The sequence below is a fragment of the Micromys minutus genome (assembly GCF_963924665.1).
Source record: "Micromys minutus genome assembly, chromosome: 8".
NCBI lineage: Eukaryota > Metazoa > Chordata > Mammalia > Rodentia > Muridae > Micromys > Micromys minutus.
The window spans coordinates 10,009,497-10,027,664 of record NC_137977.1 but is presented as its reverse complement, the minus strand read 5'-3'; the positions used below and the strand labels follow the sequence as shown (position 1 = coordinate 10,027,664).

The 18,168-nt window shown below is 38.7% G+C and overlaps 1 protein-coding gene across 1 annotated transcript in view; it reads left to right on the top strand.

The window, feature by feature from the left end:
• The window catches only part of CCDC178 (coiled-coil domain containing 178), a gene marked incomplete at both ends in the record, with an annotated part of 360,112 nt that overhangs the window by 96,317 nt on the left and 245,627 nt on the right, over window positions 1-18,168 (top strand). The window contains one exon of the mRNA XM_080920521.1: window positions 12,938-13,121. Within this exon, the coding sequence (XP_080776647.1) occupies window positions 12,938-13,121 (184 nt within the window). The remainder of the gene's footprint in view (window positions 1-12,937; window positions 13,122-18,168) is intronic.

Below are 18,168 nucleotides of genomic sequence, written 5' to 3'. Positions count from 1 at the left end.
TCCAAAAATTTTAACATGAAGGTGTATTGAATTATGTCAAATATTTTCTCAGCATCTAATAAGATGATCATGTGTTTGTTTTTTTTTTCCTTTGAGTTTGTTGGTTTTCTCAAAGAGACAGCTCCTTGTTTTATTGATTCTTTGAATATTTCTTTTAGTTCCTACTAGAATAATTTCAGCTCTGTGTTTAATTATTTCCTGTTGCCCACTTCTCTTCTATGTATCTGCTTCTTTTTGTTTTAGAACTTTCATGTATTCTGTCAAGCTGATAGGACTGTTCTCTCCAGTTTGTTTTGGGGGCACTCAGAGCCATGAGATTTTCTCTTAGTACTACTTTCATTGCATCTCATATGTTTGAGTATATTGTCCCTTCATTTTTCTTAACTTTTAAAAATTCTTTGATTTCATTCATTATTTATTCCTGGACCAAGCTATTGTTGAGTAGATTTTTTTCCCCAGTCTTTTTCTCTGAGGAAGTGTCTGTGCTTGTCGCTGAGATAAGTTTCCTGTATGCAGCAAAATGCTGCATCCTGTTTACATATCCAGTCTGACAGTCTATGTCTTTTTATTGTGGGAATTGAATCCATTAATGTTAAGAGATATCAGGAAATAGTGATTGTTGCTTTCTGTTATTTTTGTAGTTAGAGGTATTATTATGTTTGTGTGCTTTTCTTCTTTTGGTTTTGTTGCAAGATGATTTTTCTCTTGCTTTTCCTAGGCTGTAGTTTCCCTTCTGTGTTGGGGCTTTTTGTCTATTATCCTTTGTAGGGATGGGTTGTGGACAGGTATCTTGTAAATTTGGTTTTGTCCTGGAATATCTCCACCTATGGTAATTGAGAATTTTTCTGGATATAGTAATCTGGCCTGGTATTTGTGTTCTCTTAGTGTCTGGACATCTTCTATCCAGGATATTCTTCCTTTCATACTCCCTGTTGAGAAGTCTGTTATAATTTGTCTGCCTTTATAGGTTATTTGTCCTCTTTTCCCTTACTGCTTTTAATAGTTTTCTTTGTTTTGAACGTTTGTTGCTTTTGACTATTATATGTTGGGGGGATTTTTTTTCTGGTTCAATCTATTTGGAGTTCTGTAGGCTTCTTGTATGTTCATGGTCATCTCTTTCTTTAGGTTAGGGAAGTTTTTCTCTATGATTTTGTTGAAAGTATTTACCTTTTAGTTAGTCTTTGTTCTCTTCTTCACATATTATACTTAGGTTAGTCTTCTTTTTTTAAGATTTATTTATTTATTATGTATATAAGTACACTGTAGCTGTCTTCAGACACACCAGAAGAGGGCATCAGATCCCATTACAGATGGTTGTGAGCCACCATGTCGTTGCTGCGATTTGAACTCAGGACCTCTGGAAGAGCAGTCAGTGCTCTTAACCACTTAACCATTTCTCCAGCCCATTAGGTTGGTCTTCTTATTGCATCCTGGATATCCTGGATGTTTTGGCTTAGGAGCTGTTTGATTTCTACATTTTCTCTGACTGATATGTCAATGTTTTCTATGCTGTCTTCTGCCCCTGAGATCCTCTATTCCAGCTCTTGTGTTCTCTTGGTTTTACTTACATCTATGACTGCTGATCTCTTTCCTAGGTTTTCTATCTTCAAGGTTGTCTTTTTTTGTGATTTCTTTTTTGTTTCTATTTCTGTTTTTAATTTCTTCACCTGTTTGGCTGTGTTTTCCTGTAGCTCTTTAAGTATTTGTTTTCCTCTTTAAGTTGTTCTACTTTTTTAATTGTGTTCTCCTGCTACTCCTGTAATTCTTTAAGGGAGATATTAATGCACTTCCTGAGGACTTACACCATCATTATGAAGTATGATTTTAAGTCCATATCTTGTTTTTCTGATGTGTTGGGATATCCACTACTCTCTGTGATTAGGAAACTGGGTTCCTATGTTGCCAGGTTGTCTTTGTTCCCATTGCATAGGTTCTTCTGCTTTGCCTCTTGCCATCTTATTATCTGTGATGTTGGATGATCTTGTTGTCTCTGACTGGAGCTCATCTGTCCTCTGGGTCCTTGAGCCTTTGGGCTCAAGAGGGAGATTGCTCCTGGGTGGTCGGTTCTCTGTAGACAGGCAGTAAGTCCTAATTGTGGTGGCCCAGTTTTGTCTCTGGGCTGGAACAGAACATTCCCAGTCAGCACCACACTACCTGTGCCCCGAGAGAGTTCTCAGCTTCTCTCACATGAATTAGGGGGGAGTACGTGGGGGCTCTCCTGTAGGCTCAGGTGTGAATGTGCTTCTGAGGCACTTCTTAGGATCTTCTGGGTGCTCAGTAGTCTTCCAGCAGGCCCTGAGTTCAGCATCTATCTAGTATAAACATTTTTACCATGACTCAAGAAAAACAAGAAAATATCCAAATATCATTACAACCTAGAATGATAACATTCTGATTAAATTATTATTGTTGTTATAACTAAATTTCCAAGGTATTATTATTTCATAATGTATCAAAATGATTGTTAGATAAAATTTTCTAAGGAAATCATAAAATGACTATGTGTATAGCCCTCTATGACATTTAAATTCAAAATAATTGTGTAACTACTAGACTTTTGTTATTACCTAATTTATAAATAGCAATAATTGAAATAGCTATTGGTCAGTTTAAATTGACTGTAAAAATTATATTTGGAAAACTAATAATATATTCAAGAGAATGATGAAAAAACAATCTTATGAAATTACAGTAGCATTATCATATATCTCAGTGTTTTTATTAATAACGGCAACTTGATCAGTGGCAGAAATGTTTAGCATCAGAGTCATACATATTCTTTCCCATGACTCATGACAACTGCACTTCAGTGTAGCTAAGAATGGGTATCTTCCTAGGAGCTTCCTAATGAAAAGAAGTAAATCCTTACATTGTTCATCACTGCAAACAAAGATCTGTTGTGGTAAATATTAAGTAATGTAAATGGTGTTCCTCTTTATCTGCCCTGAGGTCTCACTCCTCAGGCCGGACTGTAATATGATGCGGCTCACCTCCCTTGCTCAGCCTGAGCCACCCGGTCCGAGCCACCCCCATGCCACAACCCTGTCGGCGCAACTCCCTTCTCTTGGCAGTCGTCCTCCATCTACCTTCCACCTCCACCCTGAGTGTTTATTTACCCCAAACTCAATGCAAACACAACTCTACAACCCGACAGCTTTTCATACAGGTTTATATATTCAGCTCTCAATCCAAAAACCTCTACACAACAAGATTACATCAAATAGACAAAGATACAAACTGCCCTTCTATATGAGATACTAGACCTATAGAATCCTTAATGTTCATAGCTACTTAACATTAATCAAAATCGCTGGGTCTAGCTGGTTCATGGGAACCTCCATCTTGCTATGACCTCCACCCTTCGTCCTCTGCCCTCCTCAGAGCTCTAAGCATCTCCATCTCACTGGCTTTCTTTTATTTTACTAACTAAAATGGGAAGGGTCAGATGAAGTCACCTCTTGAGTACATGACTGAGAAGCCCTTCCTGGGAAAGTGGAATTAACATTAAAAAGAAAAAATAAATAAACAGCTTCAGGACAAGCTACATTTTCTCCTTTTTGTCCAGTTAAAAAGCGTTTTTCCCAACTATAAGATGAATTTTACATCATTACCAGTTTATTACCAGTTTACAATTTATAAAGTATAAGACAACCTTAACATCTAGCCTATCAATTTGGTCTATTAAATAAAGCACACTTTTATCTTGAAAGATCTTCTATCTTGAAAGACTATAATTCTACACTTAACTTATATCTTGGTTTTAGAGTGTATGCCAATTAAAAATCACCCTTTTAGATCTATAATAACTTTCTTAATGTCAAACAGCTAGTCTGGTTATGAGGCTACCAGTCTTAAACAACGTCAGACATCTCAGAATGACTAATATTATCTGATAATGAGAAGGACAAAACACAGCTTCCAAAACTGGTCAATATATAGATAGAGACTGCTGCTAATAACTTAAAAACAATCCCACATCTCTCAAACCGTTAGAGCATCAGTCTTCAACCTTCGGGCAGAGGATCATATCTGACAGACCTTTTTTTAATGCAAAAATCTGAAGGGCTAATAATTTTGGCTTGGCAAAGATTATCTGTCAAATATTCTGCAAAGGTCTCCCTTTCTGGAAAGTATTGTCTGTAGATGAGTGAGGCAATTCTTGTCATGTGGCTGTCTTGCCAAAACTGGAGTAACTCTATTGAGGCTCAAATTCTTCTTAGAATCTAAGAAAGGGTGCTGTCAGGAGCAGACAGATCTCTAGTAAAATAATCTTTAATTAAAAAAATTCTATAAATATCATATTTTGTGGACTTCAGACACCTTTGAAGATTATCTATCTACATAAAGCATCTCTGACTATTCTTGGCTATTTTAAATTAAAATTATCTTTGAAAAAAGGTACCCTTTTAATGACTTAGAACCATGAGCTTGTTATCTAGCCCTCAATTAGTATTGTTTAACCAACTAAACACAATGTTTAAATGTTAAATCAGTATCAAATCAATTTTTAGTGGTGAAAGAATTATAACCTTAACTTTTTATCAATTAGATTCTTACCAATGATGATATGTGACTTTATCTTAGTTACCTATCTAGGATTATGACTGTATAAACAAATCTGGCTAATTCTTCCTTGTATGATTTTATCATTTCTAAAGTTTTTATAAAAACAATCTTATAATACCCACTTTCACTGCCCCCCCAAAGTCAAGGAAATAGGGCAACAACTCATCTTAAGCCTTCAAGCTGAATATGTGGGCGTTGAGAATTTAGAAGGGGAAAGAGAAATAAGAAGACAAATAGGCCTCAAGAGGAAAAGCCACACTGACGGTTGTTGTAGTCTCTGATGTCTGGAATCAGGCCAGTTCACCATTGTGATTACACCCTTTATCATAGTTGTACATTCTGAAACATATATAAAACTCAAAGAAAACATTTCAGTATCAAAAAATATTTTGTTTGATCTTTTTAATTCAGTTTTTCAGGTGGTCTACCTCTATCAAATCTAATCCATTTGGCACATAGAGCCAAATCACGCTTTTTAAAAAACACAACAACAAAACCTTTCTCCCAAATAGCGTGTCCTTTAGTTGGCAACTAGAGTATCTTGTATCTTGTGTTCTCTACCACATAAATAATATGAACACAAAATTCTACATCATATCTATTTTGAAACAATGTAAACAAATAAGATAATCATTATAAAGGCTTGCTGATAAGCCACATGGCCTTAGTGGGATAATTCACAAAACAAACTACCATCACTTACAAATCAATAAGTAAGCAATGTGTAAGACCAAGACCTTAGCTTATATATTTTTATCTGTCTAGCTCATCAATCTAGAGTATCAGATCTTTAATTATAAATAACTTCCCTAATACATGTCTGTATATACTCTCTGTGATACAGGTCTCTCTCAATGAGAAATCTTTAACCTGCAAAAATCACCTTTCTCTCTCTCTCTCTCTCTCTCTCTCTCTCTCTCTCTCTCTCTCTCTCTCTCTCTCTCTCTCTCTCTCTCTCTCTCACTCTCACTCTCTCTGTCATTAATTTTCTTTATCTAATTTTGAACCAACTTTTTATACATTTACTAAACAATTCTGTAAATCTAGGACCTTAGCCCAAAGTATTTCAATCTGTCTTTCTCGCAGTCTGGAAAATCATATCCTCGTTATTAATACCTAACTTAATAACTGTCTATATGCACTCTTCTGGTGTACAGACTAATCTTAGTTCTGAACCACTGGTGAAAATTCCCATGTGAATCGGGTAAATTCTATACTCTATTCTTCTAACTGGAAAAACAAACTTGACATGTATCTCAATTCTTTATGCCATCTTAAAACAAACAAATAACTTTTTTAAATTTCGAAAACACTTTTTTAAAGAATCAAATATTGACTAATCTCTCTTTCTTTGTCTCTTTCTTTCTCTCTATCTCTACCTTTCTCCATCTCTCTCTTTATTCTCTTTCTCTCTGTTTCTCTCTATTTCTGTGTGTACCTGGGTCACCTGCCTTTTTAGCCCCAGTCTGTCTCTTTAAGGTTCCCAAGCTGAGATAGCATGTGACTCAAAATGGCACTGGCCCACTCTTTCTCAGAAAATAAACACTTTCTAACTAACTCTTAGGCTGATAGCCACAAACCTTTTGGTGGATTCTTGCTGAACACATTGGTGAGCCATGTATTGCAGTAAATATCAAAAAATTAAAAGGTTTATCTCTTTACCAGCCATGAGGTCTCACTCCTCAGGCCCGGTTCTAGTTCAGAACCCTGTGCACCTCTGTCGCTCATGCTGAGCAGCAACCACGGCCCTCCATGCAACTCCCTTCCCTGTCAGTTTTCTACTGCATGTTCTCCACCTCCGTCCTGGGGTGTTTCTTTAGCCCAAAATCCTACATTAATACAACTCTACAGCCCAATAGCTTTTCATACAGATTTATGTATTCAACTCTCAATTCAAACCTCTACAGAACAGGATTACATCAAATAGACAAAGATACAAACTGCCCTTCCATTTGAGATACTAGACCGATAAAACCCTTAATGTTCATAGCTATTTAATGCTAATCAGTATCACCTGGGTCTAGGTGGTCCTTGGGAACCTCCATCTTGCCATGACCTCCACCCTTCATGCTCTGCCCTCCTCAGACCTCTCAGCCCTCTCCACCTCCCTTGGCCCGAAAAGTCACTGGCTTTCCTTTATTTTACTAATTAAAATGGGTAAGGGTCAGAGGAAGTCACTTCCTGAGTACATGACTGGGCAGCCCTTCTTGGGGAAGTAGAAATAACATTAAAATACAAACAGCTTCAGGACAATCTACAAAGATCTATTTTGAGTAATCAAAGTTTTCTTAAGATAGAAAATTAACACCAAAATTAAGAAAAAATTTCAACTATTCCATGTCATTTAGTCAATAAAAGGGTAACCCATAGCCAGATAAAAGTTGTGTATAGTACCTTTATCTGCAAATATAAAGCAGTAAGGAAAATCTGATAGATAATAAAACTATAAAAAACTTGTGTATAGTTACAAACCTATATAATAGCATGTAATTGTTTTCTGTTATTTATCAAAATCAATGAGGGCAGATTTCAGTTGCAGTCAATAGACAAACCTCATAATCATAGCATTTTAATCAGCCAAAACTTTATGTAATCAGGACTAGATGTTTTACTAAGCATCAGTGTCTAAGAGATCACACCAGCAGCATCCATTGGCCATGATGGATATTTTTATCAGAATGAGGAGAATACTTTGATGTTTGTTTTGAAGTCATAGGGAACTGGAATACCTGTATAATGGTCTTGTTGTTATAAAACATTAACTAACACTTTAAATCAATCCACTAATGATGCATAAAATAATTTATTCACATTTTTAGTGGATTTATATTATATGCAAGCTACAAAGTTGCTACCTGCAAAAAAGAAACTTTCTAACTTCCATGAAGCCACAAGGAGGAAATTAGTACAGAACAACTTTTTTTTCAATTGGCTAGTAACTGTGAAACAAATACAGGACATTGTCAATCACAACTGCAAAAATGCACCTTATTTTAGCCATACACAATAATGATTAGATTTGAGTTTGTGAAGTTAATTTTAAGTTAGCACACAGAGTAATGGTACCTTTGTGCATGTACAGTAAAATATGATTGAATTTGACCCATCCTGGACTGAACTCTAGAGTCCTCCAGACCCTACCCTCCCTTGACCTCTTCCTCCCTAGAGAGAGTCCTCCATTTTGCCTTTGTATCAGTCACAGTCACCCCACTCCTCTCTCTTTGCTCCATCCCTTCCTATTCAAGTTCTTTTGCTTCTTTCCAGAGTTCTTCCCACTAGCTTCATGGTGTGCACACTCATGCACACCTACAGACACATTTCTTTTAAAATCAATTCATGTACTTTTCTATCATGTTTCCCTTCCGACAAAGATGCTAAACTTCTTTAAATATTTTTCATTTAGAAATCCTTCAGTCTTAATGAGCTTTTTATATTCAGATTTTAAAACAAAAGTAAAACACAGCTTATTCATGGCTAGTTCCCTGTAATCACCAGTTTGGAAAACATCCGGAACTGCTGATAATATCATCTTTCCTTTCAATTTTAGAACTTCAATGACCAACATGGTGTTTGATGCACTGTTAACATGATTTGTATGCATGTTTGTTTGTTGTTGTTTTTCAAGACAAGTCACTCTGTTTAGGCCTAATTGTCCTAAAAATCTTTATGTAGGTCATGATGGCCTTGAATTCAGAGATCTGCTTGCCTTGGGATCTAGAGTTCTAGGATTAAAGGTGTTCATCATCATGCTGGTTTGTGAATATGCATTAAATAAATGTTGAATAATATTCTAATTATAAAAGGTCACTTTATTTATATTATGTGACATTCTATAAAATAAATTTTAAGATAGAGCAGTGACTTAATCATTTAATTTTTTCTGATAAGTGACTTTAAAAAGTGCTATTTTTACTTAATGCAGTGTATATCTCCAAAGCAAATTTTATAGCTTTATAATCATGACTCCATGTGTTCTCTAAAGGAATAAGCTTCTGATTAAAGCCTCACATGATTCTCATAAAAGAAAGTGTTTAAAAATGTGTTCATGCAATTATAAAATACATCAGAAACTATTCACCATGAATAGAAGCTTATCAGATAAGCTTAAAACTTATTACCCACAATAAGTTGAAATAATACAGTGATTATATAATTTGAACATATACTTGAATAATTCCATTATTTTAGAATTTAGATAATAAAAACATTAAATACATCTCAAGTCAGTATAGAATACTTACAGGAACAAAATAAAGTAGAAGAATATTACTAGACAAAAATAAACCAGACAAACTTGATAAATAGTCCCCAAAAATATTTAAAAAAAAAGGTGGATTCAAGACTGCTGAGTATTCTACTACAAAGAAGTAGGTTCAATAACCATGGTGCCTCAAGACTCAAGGCAGAATCCAAAATGCAGCAACAAGGGTCATAGGCAAGACAACAAACAAGGAAAGAATTTCATAAAACAAAGAGAGTGAAAGAGAGAGGGGGCATGGGAGATGGAGAGAAAGAGGGAAAGGAAGAGGAAAATGGAGAGAGAGAGAGAGAGAGAGAGAGAGAGAGAGAGAGAGAGAGAGAGAGAGAGAGAGGGAGAGGGAGAGAAGAAGGGAGAGAGAACATTCACACATAGCTAGAGACAGGTGATCCAAAGCTGAAGTCTTCAAATTTATACATCACAAAAGGTATACCCAGAAATAGAACTGTTTAATTTATACTATAGCCTACTTACTTATATTGAAAAGAAGATGATGGCTACATTTATTATGCAGAAACAGTATCTGTAAACAGCTTTTCTTTCTACAGTTCTCTCACAAATGTAATTCCTATTCAAGGCTGGCCTGTGACTGTATCTTTCCTCAGTATCCACATACTAGTTAATGTTTAAAACATACTTTAGATTTCTTAGTCTCACTATGTATCAAAGACTCTTTACCACCTATGATCCTGACCCAGCCTCCAGAGTAATGGCATTTAATTATGTGTTAGGAAATAGTTTTAAAATATGTTTCATACTTCCTTGACTTATTTTAGCATCATTCTGTCTATGTGTATGTATTTGGTGTAAGTGTGCTTACTAGAGCACTTATATATGCAGGTATATTCAGAAACCAGAGAACAACCTCAAGTGTCATCTCTTAGACATTACCCACTTTCGTTTGCAGCAGAATCTCACACTGGGGTTGAGTTACAAATTCAGCTAAGTTGGATGGCAAGTGATCCCTATGATCTCATGTGTCTGTGCCTCTGCAGTGTTGTGTGGGTTCTGAAGATCAAAGTCATGACTTGACACTTGCAAACCCAATAGTTTATCAGATGAACCATCTCCAAAGCCCTTGAATCTGTTTGCTTAAAAAAAAAATTCCATTTATTTCCATTTTCCCTCCTCTTTTTCACATTGCCATATGTTTATCTCCATCTGTTTTTCTCTGCTAGGCCTCACCTAAGTCAATCTAGCATTCTTGGAATCTCCATCCAATCAGAAGTGCTCTTCTGAACCACAACAAAGATCTTAAGATGATACCAGGGACAACTAATGTACAAGTGACCCTAAGACGGCTAGGTTGAGTTTTGCCATCAGTATCTGGGTGTGTCACTGCCTTCGCTCCTATTAGCCCCAGCTGGTCAGTGAGTTAGTCTTTTCCCAGAAATCACAGTTCCTGGGTACCTCACTGTACAAGGAAGTCCTTCGTGTTCACTCTCCTGTGGATAAGTCAGCCAGTTTTCTGATAGTTATCCCCCACTCCTGCTTTGATATTTTTTTCAAGGGGGTGCTATTTTTTCTAACTTGTATATCACACTGTCCTTAACACTCCTTGAATGGATAAATCTTCTTGTTCACACGTGTTTATTCTTGTGAGAACAAGAGGCTGGAAAGAGGAGCCAGCACCGCTCACCACTTTCCTTTCTACCTGATATCCCTCCCCTGAGTTGGCCACACCCATTCCCTTACCTTCATCCTGGCAGTTGCTTCTTTGAACAAAGCTTCTTGTACAGTGTTCTAAAACCAGGTTTCATCAGTACCACCTGGGGACAAATTCGTGTTTGTTCCACATTTCCTGGCTCCTCTCCAAAGAACAGAGTCCAGCAGTCTATGACTTAATAAGTTCTCCATATGGTGGGAAAGACTTTTCTAATCAATTTGGGTGTGTTTCCTCACTACACTTAAGCATCATCACATGAGGTGTTTGAAAATGACCATGCTGGAACTTTACCTCAGATCAACCTCAGCAGAATTTTGTAAAGCACTGAGTTGTGTCAAGTGCTTTTCCTGAGATTGTCACACACTGATGGGCCTTACAGCCACTGCTTTCAGCAATGTATTAATGTAGTTCTCAGTTAGCAAGGTGTTAACTTGCTAAAGTGTCCAGGAGACACTTAGCAGTACCTGGAGATGCTTGATTGTCAAACTAAAATGCTGGTTGTCATAGGATTTCTATTGCCGTGACCAAACACCATGACCAAAAAGCAAGTTAGGGAGAAAAGAGTTTATTTAGCTTATATTTTGCATAATGCTGTTTAAAACCAAAGGAAGTTAGGATAGAAACAAGCACTTAAGGAACCTGAAGGCAGGAGCTGATACAGAAGCCATGGATGGAGGTATGCTACTTACTGGCCTGCTTCCCATTGCTTGCTTAGCCTGCTTTCTTATAGAACCCAGGACAACCAGCCTAGCGCTGACACCACCCACCATGAACTGAGCCCTTCTCCACTGATCACTAACTGAGAAAATACTTTACAATTGGATCTCATGAAAGCATTCCCTCAACTGAGGCTCCTTCCTCTCTGAAGACTATAGTTTGTGTGAAAACCAGCCAGTACACTGCTGCAGGGAATATGCTGTTGACTAATTAAAAAGAGGATTCTGATAAATATCATTCCTCATACAGGACACTCTATGTCCCCAATTACTGTCTCATCTGGTGAAAAAAAAAAAAAAACAATATTGGTGGGGTCTGGAAAAATGACTGAGCCCAAAGGTTGGTTTAGGTTATTACTCTTTTATTTAAAACATTCTCTGGTAAAATCACCATTGTGTGCATCAAAAAGGTGATAGGCAGAAGATGTTCAAACACCACAATGCTAAAACAAAGATGTGAAGAAGAAATGGGAAAGGGAGTAAGAAATGGAGTGGTGCATGCTCAATAGAGGGAGGCCAAACTGCAGATGTGATGGCTGTTATAGGGCTGAGGTTGACATGCTGTCACTGTTCAGTAAGGTCAGCAGGGTGGTACTCAGCAGCCTGGAGCTTTTGCAAATGCAGACTTCACCCTCTGAACCTGCTGCCAGGCCATGAGATCCCCCTGCCCCGGGCAATGATGGAGACCCAAGATAAAAAAAAGTTTCATGTTTGACCTTATGGAAGGACCACCATGCTCCTAGATGCCACCAGTGGCCACATTGGTGTCTGTGATCCCTGTTGTTGTTCCAGGTCCTAAAGAAGTCTGAGATCCAAGTACACATATGCCACCTGTGCAGTGCCTTCTGCCTTCATGGTGTCCTTAGCTTTTACCACCCATGGCATGATAAGGGACTATTCTGATAAAAATAGCATGTGTAGGTACCTGAGGTGAGGCTTGTGGTCTTGCCATTGATGAAGGTCATGAGTAGGTCTTCAGTACAGATTCTGCCAAAGACTAGGTTGATATCTGTGGCTCCTGTTACCATGGAAGCCCATGCAGATGTCCATGGTACAGACTGCTACCTGGATTCATGTCGCCCTCCTTGGGCACAGGACAGCTGGCCTTGCCTCTCTCTGGCACAGCTCCCCTCAGTTCACAGAGAAGAAAATCTTATCCCCCTTTGAGGGACTGACCACTAGGATCTTGAGCATGCTCCAGAGAGTAAGTATATAGGCAACACAAAATGGGGTGGGGGTGTTCACAGAGAACAGGTGTGGACATTATAAGACTGGGAGGTGAATGGGAGGTGGATACATGATATGAAATTCCCAATTAATCAATAGAAATATTTTATTTTTAACAAAGGTGAAGGAGGGAAGAACAAGAAGGCATTTTACTTTGACACTATGATTCCTAGGTGGCAGTAGACCTGAAAATGCCTGCACAGGTGTTGACAACTGGTTGCCTTTGAAAGCTAAGCCTTCCCCATGGAGTGTTATGGCTTCTGAAACTGAGCAAATTCTATGGATTAGGACACACCAAGAGGAATGTAAACACATACCTTAGATGCCGGTTATATATTCAGATTTAATTTGATTGCTTGTTCATTTTGTGATTTTGGTGACATAAAACTTAATCTGTTTTAAGCAGTAAATATATTTGTGAAATGCATGACTTAGAGTAATAACATATTTTAAGTATATATTCTTCAAGAATATCTGTATTAACTTTTGCTTCCTTTTTTACAGTATAAAGAGAAAAACAAAGCTTGAGGAAGAAATCCACTCGTTTGTGGAAATGAAGATAAAGAATAACAATTTACTCAAACAGCTCTACAAGCAGGCTTATCACACTGGGGCTGTTTACCACTTAGCCAAGCACAAAACAGAAGAGTTGGAGGATAAAATAGCAGAAGTGAGAAGAAAATTCAAGGTAGATATCATTAGTCACCTCTTAACTGTGCAAAAGGAGTGATTAATTTGAGTTTTCTAGAGTTGATCATTCTTGGTAGTCAGATTAGTGTAAGAGTTAAGACTCTCCCAAAAGCCCAGTAAAATGCCCACTACACCAGTAAAGGGATCTGACCTCAAATTCCAAGAACACATGTTAAAACTGGACACAGTAAAACCCCAGCCTTTAGGAGTTCAAAGACAGGTGAATCCCTAGAGCCTTTGTCCAGCTAGTCTACCCAAGTCAGTAAACTCACTTCAGGTCCTGTGAGAAACCTTATATCAAAAAAGTAAAATTGAGGCAAAGCGATTGAAAGAAGCCCCTCATCTACTACCACTTGTCTCCACAGAAAGGTGCGCCACATCTGTAGGAGCACCCACCTACACTGTACAGCACACACCACAAAAGAAAAATATCATGTGTATGTGGAGGAATAGGAATGGTGCTTGAGATCTAACCCAGGGTCTTTTGCACACCAGGCAAGTGCCCTATCAAATGAGGCATATACTGAGCTTTACTTTTATTTTTCTTCTTAAACCCCATTTAACATACAAGAAGGAAAATCATTCATTTCTCCAACGTGTGAAGGTTCCGTGCAATGAACTGATCAGCATTTTATCTACATTTTTCTGAGAACAACTGGAACCTTCTAGACCCAGGAATGTGGAACTTGGTTGAGTTTTCTCATGTACACATGAGTCATATGAATGCAGAATTTCTGCTATTCAGAACATCATTACAACCATATCACTTTTGGGGTTATTTCCGAGAAATGGCATAGCTCACTATAGAGGTAAAATTTCTTTTAAGCTAATGCATCAATAAAATGTTATGCATGTTTTAGGCAGTAAATCACCAATAATCAAAGACACCAAACAACTCCCAGAAATTCCCAGCTATATCAGATTATCTGTCCCAAATTTTTCAAACTTCAGTATTGATAACCGACCTATTCAGGAAAATGATTTCTGAGACTATAGGCCATGATTCACAAGCTACTAGAACATGGGAAAGGAAGTAATGCATGTTTAGTCATCATGCTGAATGAAGAAGTATAAGCATCCAAACTTGTACCTGAGTTGAGTTTTTGCCTGCGCTGAGTCACTCAGTAGCCATATAACATAACAAGTCAAGTGTTATAGTATTGCAGTACCGTTATTAAAAACTAGTTTTTCACATATGTGACATTTGGATAGTAAGCTCCTCTTTTCTATGAACTTACTGCGGGAAGAAAAGATAGCTTTTATTATTTACCTAAATGAACAGTTTCCAGCTGTTTCAGCAAACAGTTATTATTGTTTACAATGTGTGTTTACACTCTACACACTTATCCCATTTGTAAGCAAACAGATCCAAGAGTTTAATATCGGCATCATTAGATTTTTTCAACCGGAACAGCAAAGGTGCTCCCACACTATGGAATGTTCTTTGTGTTTCTCACCGTCTCATTTTGGAATATGTCGTCTTTCGGGCTCCAACTCATACGGAATTACATAATATCCACATAGAGGTTAAATATCAGGATTGCTATATTCAGCTGAGATCTGCGAGCCTCAGACTTATAAACCTTAAGAATAGTCTCAATATTATAAGTAGGGTGAGCCTGTTTGGGCCATCACCAGACTTCATACCGCGGTCTTGTCCACCTTGAAGCATCCTGACCCAGTATAGTAAAGAGGCAGCTCTGTCTTGGTTTGGTTTGGTTTGGTTTGTTTGTTTACATAAATCTCAAATTGATTTCAAACCTTGCCGGGTTACTCCAACATTCTTCTCAGCTCCTATCTATCACTCTTCGGTAAAAGGAGGCTGACTTTCTGATTCTAAACTGTGTTTTGTTTATGCTGAGTATTTTGTCCCTCTTAGTGTTTGGATGCGGTCTTTAAGACAAACCCTACACCAGTCAGCTCAGGCTTTTCGGCTGTCTTCATTCTGGAACACGAGTTTCTAGCAGTATCACAGCTCTCTGCTGCCACCTTCTGGTGCGTGGCTGCTAAAACCAGGCAGCAAGCAGGTCGTGGTGGAGCCTTGCCAGCGGCCCAGAGACTGCCATTTCTTTTGAAACCAAGTCTCCTTAACATGCTCTTTGAAAGTGATCTTTCGATCGTCTCATTTCTTTTCTCCAAAATCGGAATCAAACAACTGTGACAAAGGCCTTATGGCCTGCTCAGCTTAAAAATATTCACCCTCTCACTCTTCATCAGAAGCTTTTCTGACCCCTCCTCTGAAGAACTAAATAATTGCAAAAGTAGGGACGGTCTCTGCCTGAAACTATGGGTGAAGAAGGTACCTGGAGAGTTAACACACAGACGGCTGCTTTCCCAGTGCACCGAGCTAGTGTCTCTGTGGAGGGCACAGCACTAGCTCCCTGCTAACTCTGGCCAAACACAAGGGCAGTAAAATGTAGATTATGAGCAAAGAACCTCAAAGGATCCAGGCTCCTTGAAAGAAGCCGGATACAAATGCCAAGTGCGTGAGGAGGAAGGGTGTAGAGTCCCTTGTATGTCTCTTCACTGCCCTCTGCTGACAGCTTTGCTCTCCTCCAGGTGCCAGAGAGCACAGGGCTCAGCAACTTGTCCTAAATGCGGGTTCAAAGCAGTGATGATGGATGGGTACAGGTGAGAGAGGGCTTTCCTCCACTGTGGTCTTCAGCATTAAAACAGAGGTGACTGGGAGGGCCAGGCTGAGAAAGATGGTCCATTCCAGAGCATCTGAGGTCCATTACCAGGACCCACTCTGGGGGTTCACCAGTGCCTGGAACTCACGCCCCACAACACCTGACATCCTCTTCTGCCCAGGCACTGAACATACAAGTACAGACACACGTTCACACAAATAACAGCAACTGCGATCTTTCGTTTCATGAACATTTTAAAGATGGCAGAGCAGGTTCTTGACAGGATCTCTCACGATGTAGATTTACTGTCTCGCTCATTCCCAGCTCAGTTAGGTGGAGATGCCTTGGAAAGGAATGTCATTGTCATAACAGAGTGTCAACTAAGCATTTCAAAATTACATAACAAATATTCTTTTTCTGGGCAATACAGGTACTAAGTTGGATCATTTGGCTGCACTTATAGCCAATGCTGATCCAGCCCCATCCCCTTATACATAGTAGGCAATCACCTGCATACTTGAAGATAATGTGCCGCATTTTTCCCAACAGAAACAGGAGATATTTGCTCAAAGGTCTTAGCATCTTCTAGCAGGTCAGAGTTAAGAACAGTTGTGGTGGAGAAGTTTTCATTCGCTTTCCAGTGATCTGGCAACTTGAGGAACTCCGGGACTGAGTGTAGGCTGGCTTACAAGCACCTTTGTTCCAGCAGAAGACTGGTTTTCTTTGGCTCAACCCCACAACTTTATTCACAATAACAAACAAAGGCAACCAGCAAGGCTTGCTTGACTTCCTACTGTACCATTGTTACCCCAATATCAAGGAGAAAATATCTTTCCAAGCCTGATCCCTCAGCCCATGTTCAGGTTTCTGATTACAAGTGAAAGTCTATATTGTTATGGCATTTTAATGGACTCATGATATAATAAATTCTGAAACTAGGGTGTTTGTTTGTTTCAAAGAAAACATAACATATGAATTCCCCAACATAGACCCAAAAAGTAGCTTGTTTGTCATTCACAAATTCATTTGTTTTAATAAACTATTTTTTTTGGAAGGTCCTGTTACAAGCATAGTGATGGCAGCTAGGGAAAGATTCAGGGAGCTTCGTGCTAAATGCTCTAGAGAGCATCAGGTGGCCATTTAGCAGTTCCTTGTGCTCATACTTTCTTAAAGACAAGAATCACATGACCTCAACGACTTCCATTTTCTCAGCTTTGAATGTATGCAATAGGAGTGACTATAATTTAGGTTTGGAATGTACCCATATGGTCCCTGTGGCAAGAGCTTGGTCTCCAGCACAGTGTTTATGGGCTGGTAGAAATACTAAAGATAGCGCTGAGCAGACATTTTGTTATTTGAGGGTGCACTGTCTGAGGAGATTGTGAGATCCTGCTTTCTCGTCTTTTTCTTAATTGGCTTTCTGCCTGTAGAGTATGAGCTTTGGTAAAATCCAATCTCCTGCCATAAAGATTCTATTTGTCTTTGGACTAAAAGCAAGGCCTGGAGTTTAGTGATAACTAAAGCCTCTGCGTCCAAAAACAGAAAGGAGCTCTCTGTTTCCATACTTGACAATTGCAAGTATACGTTAAGATAGGTAGACTGCTCAACTGATATCTCACTAAGGAGCTATGAAGATAAAAATACACACACACACACACACACACACACACACACACACACACACACACACACACCATCTACCATGTACCACATAAACTGTAGTGGGCCTCCAGCCTCTCGTTAATCTACACCAAGAGTTCTCAACCTGTGGATCTCGACTTCTTTGGGTTTGAATGAGTCCTTTCACAGGGGTTGCAAATCAGATGCCCTGCATATCAGATGTTTGCATTATGATTCATAACAGTGGCAAATTGCAGTTATGAAGTAGCAACGAAAATAATTGTACGGTTAGGGAACCCAAAAACATGGAGAACTGTATTAAAGAGTCACAGCATTAGGAAGGTTCAGAACCGCTGATCTACACAATTCCAGTTCTCACAAGTTTCCATGGACTTCCAACCCTACAATTAAGCAAAGACTCTTGTATCTATAAAACACATGTAAACTCAGCACATTCTCCAAAGTGGTAGCCAAAGATGTTAGAACAGCAAAAGGACTCACAACAGCTGCAGTCTCTGTCATGCCCCAGTTCCTGGCTCTGAACCTTTCCAGCAATGGTGCTATAGAGTCTGAGGAAGCAGCTCACAGGCTGGGCCTTGTGTGAGTTCATCTTCCTAGTAATATGTACTCATTTCCCCTGAGTTTGCCCTCAGTTGCTCCATGATTCATGCTTCATAATTACAGAAGCACCTCTGCAGAGCCCATAACTTCTAGGGTGCATTTTGTTTAATTGCCCACTTGTGGAGTTACTATCAGACTGACATGTCTTCACACTTAAGTCTCAGATTTAGCTTG